We start from the raw sequence: 7,500 nt of genomic DNA on the forward strand, positions 1-7,500 counted from the left end.
CGAGTATCATCCCATGTCTGGTCTACCCAAATACAACTCTTACGTTATCTTGCTTCCTATGAGATGTGTACGTCACGACGACAAGAAGAACAATAAATACAAAGTGTTTGGGATTGGTTGAAACCTAGTGGTGCCCCTACTGGCTGGGCTGAGGACCACGTCGTGACCACCTACTCACTACTCACCGCCAATAGCCATGTATCTGAAGAACAGCCATCCGGAGATCAGGGGCTCTTTGGGGGAACGGGGGGCTCTGCCCATGATGTCCAGGTCGGGGGGGTTGAAGCCCAGGGCGGTGGCGGGCAGACCGTCAGTCACCAGGTTGACCCACAGCAGCTGGACGGGGATCAGGGCCTCGGGGAGACCGAGGGCAGCTGTCAGGAAGATACTGGAGAGAGAGACGGACACCAGGGTTAGCCTGAAGCTAAGATACTGTAGAGAGACAGACGCCAGGGTTAGCCTGAAGCTAAGATACTGTAGAGAGACAGACACCAGGGTTAGCCTGTAGCTAAGATACTGTAGAGAGACAGACACCAGGGTTAGCCTGTAGCTAAGATACTGTAGAGAGAGAGAGCGACCAGGGTTGGCCTGTAGCTAATATACTGTAGAGAGACAGCGACCAGGGTTAGCCTGTAGCTAATATACTGTAGAGAGACAGAGACCAGGGTTAGCCTGTAGCTAATATACTGTAGAGAGACAGACACCAGGGTTAGCCTGTAGCTATAGCGAATATACTGGAGGGACAGACACCAGGGTTAGCCTGAAGCTAATATACTGTAGAGAGACAGTGACCAGGGTTAGCCTGTAGCTAATATACTGTAGAGAGACGGACACCAGGGTTAGCCTGTAGCTAATATACTGTAGAGAGACAGACACCAGGGTTAGCCTGTAGCTAATATACTGGAGAGAGACAGATGCCAGGGTTAGCCTGTAGCTAATATACTGTAGAGAGACAGACGCCAGGGTTAGCCTGTAGCTAATATACTGGAGAGAGACAGACGCCAGGGTTAGCCTGTAGCTAATATACTGGAGGGACAGACACCAGGGTTAGCCTTTAGCTAATATACTGGAGGGACAGACACCAGGGTTAGCCTGTAGCTAAGATACTGTAGAGAGACAGAGACCAGGGTTAGCCTGTAGCTAATATACTGTAGAGAGACAGAGACCAGGGTTAGCCTGTAGCTAATATACTGGAGAGACAGCAACCAGGGCTAGCCTGTAGCTAATATACTGTAGAGAGACAGAGACCGGGGTTAGCCTGAAGCTAATATACTGGAGGGACAGACACCAGGGTTAGTCTGTAGCTAAGATACTGGAGAGAGACAGACACCAGGGTTAGCCTGTAGCTAATATACTGGAGAGAGACAGATGCCAGGGTTAGCCTGTAGCTAATATACTGTAGAGAGACAGACGCCAGGGTTAGCCTGTAGCTAATATACTGGAAAGAGACAGACGCCAGGGTTAGCCTGTAGCTAATATACTGGAGAGACAGACACCAGGGTTAGCCTTTAGCTAATATACTGGAGAGACAGCAACCAGGGCTAGCCTGTAGCTAATATACTGTAGAGAGACAGAGACCGGGGTTAGCCTGAAGCTAATATACTGGAGGGACAGACACCAGGGTTAGCCTGTAGCTAATATACTGTAGAGAGACAGAGACCAGGGTTAGCCTGTAGCTAATATACTGTAGAGAGACAGAGACCAGGGTTAGCCTGTAGCTAATATACTGTAGAGAGACAGAGACCAGGGTTAGCCTGTAGCTAATATACTGGAGAGAGACGGACACCAGGGTTAGCCTGTAGCTAATATACTGGAGGGACAGAGACCAGGGTTAGCCTGTAGCTAATATACTGGAGAGAGACGGACACCAGGGTTAGCCTGTAGCTAATATACTGGAGGGACACAGACCAGGGCTAGCTTGTCGACAGCTAACATCGAGGGGAGGCCAGTGGGCTAGTGTGCGGAGCGGCTAGTGTCCATAGAAGCCACTCACCAGACGACCTCACCAACGTTGGAGGAGATGAGGTAGCGGATGAACTGCTTCATGTTGTTGTAGATAGCGCGGCCCTCCTCAACGGCAGCCACAATGGAGGAGAAGTTGTCGTCAGCGAGGACCATCTCAGAGGCAGACTTGGCAACGGCGGTGCCAGAGCCCATGGCGATACCGATCTCCGCCTTCTTCAGGGCGGGGGCATCGTTCACACCATCACCAGTCTGGAGGAGGAGGTGATGGAGGCGGTGTAGGAGGAGGAAGAAGAGGAGGACGAAAGACGTCATCAACTGTGGACCACCTCACACAACCGACAGGTTGTTCCCCAGGTTCTAACCCTAACCCAACCGTGGAACGTTGGCCCCCGAAGTTGCCCCCAAACAATCACACACCTCAGCCCTCGGCAAACTAGCAAGGGAGCAACCGAAGGTGGAAGACGACATTTTTAACACATCAACTATCAACTGACGGGCAGGCGCTCACCATGGCGGTGATGTCATCGTGACCCTGGAGGAACTCGACAATCTTGGACTTGTGGGAGGGCTCCACGCGGGCGAAGCAGCTGGCTCTGATTACGGCTTCGGATTGCTCGGAGTGGGGCAGGTCGTCAAACTCGCGGCCGGTGTAGGCCTTTCCGGTCACATCCTCATCCTCGGTGAAGATGCCAATACGACGGCAGATGGCGATGGCGGTTCCCTTGTTGTCGCCTGACGGGGAGGAGAGTGAGAGAGTGGAGAGTCAGGGCGTGGTACGAAGAGCAGGTCGGCGCCTGGATCTAAGTGGAGGTGGTAGCAGTGACTCACCGGTGATCATGATGACACGGATTCCAGCTTCTCTGCACAGTTGGATGGAGCCACAGACCTCCTTGCGGGGGGGATCCAGCATGCCAACGCATCCGACGAAGGTCAGGTCACACTGGGCAGGAGAGAAGCGGACGGGAGAGCGAGACAGAGTTAGAAGCTGGCTCACACGCATCCTCTTCTCATGGGTGTGTGTGTGTGTGTGTGCGTGGACGCCGCTCACCTCGTATTCGGCGAACTTGGTGGAGTCCTCCAGCTTCATCTCCTCGGGCTTCATGGGGTTGTCGCATGTGGCCAGGGCCAGGCAACGCAGGGTATCGCGACCGGTTCCCCAGTCCTTGATCACGGCCAGGATCTTGTCCTTGATGGCGTCGGTCAGGGGCACGCGGGTTGTTCCGACTCTGACGTATGTGCACCTGTCAATCACACCCTCTGGGGCACCCTATTGGAGAAGACGAAGAGGCATGGACACGCATTTAACCACCGTCGTTTTAGCAAATAACCATGGGTTCTTTTTCGTGCTGTTGTTGTTGCTTTTGACGGTTATAACGCCGATGTCAAATGTCTTTTAACAAGTTGAATTAGTGTTTTTTAACTTTTCTATATTGTATACTGTACAATGGTGATGTCCTCTTTGAATGTGTTGAAATATCTCTGTGTGGTTGTGTGTAGGGGATATAGAAAAATGTATGTTATGGTACTGATAGGGGCCTATTGAGCAGGTATCTACAACGAGAAGCTCACCTTCACGAACATCTTGGCGCCACCGTCTCCCTTGCCGGGTGTGCAGTACACGGACATGGACTTCCTGTCACGGGAGAACTCCAGGGTGAAGTTCTTCTTCATCAGCTGCTTGACAACCTGATCAAACCCAACGACACCAAACGCTGGTTAGCTAACTCGTGATCCAAGTGATCAGATTTTAGCTACATTTGAATGTCATGCATTTAGTCTAACTACTTTTTCTCAGACTGAAATTTCCCCTCTGGGAATATTCTTATTAAATCCTTTTATCCTTTTGCCATAATTCATAGACCAAATCGTTTTTACCAAGACCAGAGGATTAGGGACCCTGGTTCTTGGCCCTCCTTCAGCCCCCCTTAGCTATGCTCTCCTCTCAGTACGGGCTCTGATATGTGTTACCTAGAGATGACTAGAAGAATGACTGCAACCCAGTTCAGGTACAGAATATTCCAAGACTAACATCTAACAGATAACAATCTGGAGATGCTCATGTTAATTTAAAAAACTTCTCCCTGTAGCATATGAGGGGTAATGATGATGATGATGATAAGGATGAAGGAGATGATGATGTAACATACGGTGCAGCAGGCGTTGGCCCGCTCGATCTGGGACAGGTTCTTGACGTTGGAGTTGAAGACGTTCATCTTCTCAACCAGGCAGCACAGGGCGGTCTCAGTGGCCTCACCGACCTTCTCAAAGATCTTCTTGGACTGGAGAAAAGAGAGGAGAGCACAACCACAACACATTAAAACACCGCCTCCTTCCATTAGGTCCTAACTACAAACACTGTCACAAATTTAACATATTTTTTACATTGTGTATAGTAATTCTGAGATGTTGGCAGTGTAGTGTTAGATATAGTCTGAGATGTTGGTGGTTGTGTTGTCTGTGGAGTAGTCTGAGATTAAGTCTGAGATGTTGGTGGTTGTGTTGTCTGTGGAGTAGTCTGAGATTAGGTCTGAGGGGAACTGTTTACCTCGTTGTAATCCAGAGAGGAGTCGTTGCAGAGAGCGCAGATGGTGGACAGCTCCACCAGGCCATCGTAGGAACTGCAGTTGGTCTTGGCACCTCCCTGGGAGCTGGGGGGGGGGAAGAAAATAATATTAATGACAGTACATCGCCTTGACATGTAAAAAACATCAATGTGACAACAAGTCAAACATCACAGGAACGTATCCAACATCACCATGACATCATGTCAAACATCACCATGACAAACGTAGTCAACATCAACGTGACAACAAGTACACTGGAGCCGTGGAACTTACACTTCTCCCTCGGGTGTGTACTTGGATCCAGAGATGTCGAAGGCATCAAGGCTGACGCTCTCGCCATCGACGTTCTTGACGATGAACATCTGCAAGTTGAAGAGCAGACAAAGTCATTAGTTCTCAAGAAACCAACAGGTTTGAGCTTGTCTACCACCAGACTTTAGATTTGTGGTCATCCAAAGTCTCCGGAACTCTCCAGAAGCCAAAAGAGAACTCTGTTATCTCTCCAGAATCCAAAAGGTGAACATTCTAAGTTCGCAAGAATCCAAAACAGCTGCATGACCGAGACTAAGTACCCTTCATGGCTCCCACCGGTAGCGGCCTGTCTGAAGAACATCACCCACCTTGGTCACACACATCTGGTTGGTGGTGAGGGTTCCGGTCTTGTCAGAGCAGATGACGGAGGTGCAACCCAGGGTCTCCACGGAGGGCAGGGACCTGACAATGGCGTTCTTCTTGGCCATGCGGCGGGTTCCCAGAGCAAGGCAGGTGGTGATGACGGCGGGCAGACCTGGGGAGGAGAGCAACAAGAGAGAGAGAGATCAGACGGCAGGTCCTCCACAGAGTGGGCGATCTGGACACAGCGGAGGGCGGGGGGAGGGCTCACCCTCGGGGATGGCGGCCACGGCCAGAGCCACAGCAATCTTGAAGTAGTAGACGGCACCACGGATCCAGGAGCCTCCGTGGACGGGGTCGTTGAAGTGGCCAATGTTGATGGCCCACACGGCGATGCAAATGAGGGTGATGACCTTGGACAGCTGCTCGCCGAACTCGTCAAGCTTGGCCTGGAGGGGGGTCTTCTCCTGCTCGGTGGCGGCCATCTGGTCACGGATTTTACCGATCTCAGTGCCCACACCGGTGGACACGGCAACTCCGATAGCCTTGCCGGCGGCGATGTTGGTGCCCTGTGGGGGAACCGGGAGGAGGAGGGTAAGGAGCGGTCCTGAGGGCTGCTAGCAATGTGAAGGTTCTTCCATCATTATGACCCGGAGAACAGAAGGACTCAGAAGGTACCTCTCTTCTCCATCGTAACAATACTAGTTGGAACATATTCTATACACGTACTGTATGTCAATTGGAAGGAGATTCACTTTTTTTAAGTAGGGCTCATTTTGCCATTCCATGTCATACATTTGGGGGCCTTTGGGATTAAATCCAGGGCAATTTTACAATTTTCTTATTTTCTGTCCCTGCTGTGTACGTCAGCATAAATGTATGTTTATCTATGGTTTTTGGATGTATATTTTTATTTTTAAACTCTCTTTCTCGTTTCTTACTGGTGACTATGAACATACTCGAACCATTATGTATACAGCGTATGAATATTTAAAACTTGACACTCACAGAGAAAAGCATGTTCTTCTTGTCCTGGTTGACGGCTCTGAGGTCGGGGACGGCCTCGGTGTGCTTGATCACACTGACGGACTCACCTGAGGGGAACCGCAGGTAAACAACCACAGGTAAACAACCACAGGTAAACAACCACAGGTAAACCACAGAGTCTCTCTGTGACCCACTGAAGAGTGTGGTTAGAATGGATGGGTGGACAGGCAGGTTGTGACAGGGTTAGGTTACCCACCGGTAAGGATGGACTGGTCAACACGGAGGGTGGTGGACTTGATGCACACAAGCCTGATATCAGCGGGGACCTTGTCACCGACTGGAGGAGAGGGACGGCACGTTCAGAAATATTAAAACACATTCATTCAGTAGCTCTGCAAAATGACAACATTTTCTGCTCAACAAATGTTTCATTGTATTTATTATACCACTTATAAAACATTACAATGTATTTGAAATAGTTATTATTCCCGATCAGGAAGAAGTTATTCAGGGATATTTCTGAAGGGGTACTCTTATTTATTTATTTATTTTACTTTAGAAACCACTGAAATAAATCTAATTCCGAGCAGGAGGCTTTTGCTTTGAAAGTGAACCCCGGGATTCCAGAGCAGGGTGGCGCCCCTACTGACACGCGCGGCGGCCAATCGAGTGAGAGTGAAGGGGCGGTGCTAGCGGGGAACGAGGGACGACAGGTGGAAGTTGATAAATGGAGATGTGTGGCTGAGAAGGGAGGGGCCGCCGGGGGGGTATTTATACTCAAGATATTGTTTTCCTGCACTCAGCAAGTGCTCTTGCCACCACTTCCTTTTATAGACTTCCTGTCTAAAGGACACAAACATCTTGACTTACAGAGCGTTTCACAACACTTTATTTACAGCCAACGTCTTAGCGGCTCAGTGACGGAAGCGCCTCTCTCGGCTCTCTGAACCGTTTGTGTGACCTTCGCTGGCTGTCTGAAGGTCAGACTGGACAGCGACCGGACTCAAGCCCCTTTAACAGACATCTCATATGTTCCCTCTGTTCTCTATAAGATACTGTTTGTTTCTAACTGATGAGGACGGGGATCACGGTGAGTTTATCTAGCAGATCTTTATCTTTATCTTATTATTTAGACATATTTAGACATATAGAGATATTATTTAGACGTTTATTTAGAACATCTTCATGGTTGGACCTTCAATGGTTAGACAAGCTAAAGGATTGCAGAGGAAACCCCATCATGGCGCCCATTGCACTCCTACATGACCTTGGAGAGGCTTCTGTGTTCCTTTGAAAGATTGGATAATAAAGGGTGGGGGGGGGGGTTCTCCTTGACAGGGTTGGGAGGTTTCATATTATGTGGCCTGCGAAG

At 49.8% G+C, this 7,500-nt stretch overlaps 1 protein-coding gene across 2 annotated transcripts in view; it reads right to left on the minus strand.

The window, feature by feature from the left end:
- atp2a1l (ATPase sarcoplasmic/endoplasmic reticulum Ca2+ transporting 1, like) overlaps positions 1-7,500 on the minus strand; it is a 13,921-nt gene that overhangs the window by 2,475 nt on the left and 3,946 nt on the right. The window contains exons 6-18 of one of the 2 annotated variants that reach the window (XM_084485959.1): positions 6,385-6,465; positions 6,150-6,235; positions 5,413-5,710; positions 5,150-5,316; positions 4,803-4,891; positions 4,511-4,613; positions 4,113-4,244; positions 3,535-3,651; positions 3,014-3,232; positions 2,794-2,905; positions 2,474-2,697; positions 1,994-2,214; positions 186-388 (exon numbers count right to left, since the gene is read on the minus strand). In XM_084485959.1, the coding sequence (XP_084342085.1) occupies positions 186-388; positions 1,994-2,214; positions 2,474-2,697; positions 2,794-2,905; positions 3,014-3,232; positions 3,535-3,651; positions 4,113-4,244; positions 4,511-4,613; positions 4,803-4,891; positions 5,150-5,316; positions 5,413-5,710; positions 6,150-6,235; positions 6,385-6,465 (2,052 nt within the window). Of the gene's footprint in view, positions 1-185; positions 389-1,993; positions 2,215-2,473; positions 2,698-2,793; positions 3,233-3,534; positions 3,652-4,112; positions 4,245-4,510; positions 4,614-4,802; positions 4,892-5,149; positions 5,317-5,412; positions 5,711-6,149; positions 6,236-6,384; positions 6,466-7,500 lie in introns of both variants that reach the window. The other variant, XM_084485958.1, reaches the window with a different exon arrangement.

This window comes from Micromesistius poutassou (genome assembly GCF_964030765.1).
Source record: "Micromesistius poutassou genome assembly, chromosome: 21".
NCBI lineage: Eukaryota > Metazoa > Chordata > Actinopteri > Gadiformes > Gadidae > Micromesistius > Micromesistius poutassou.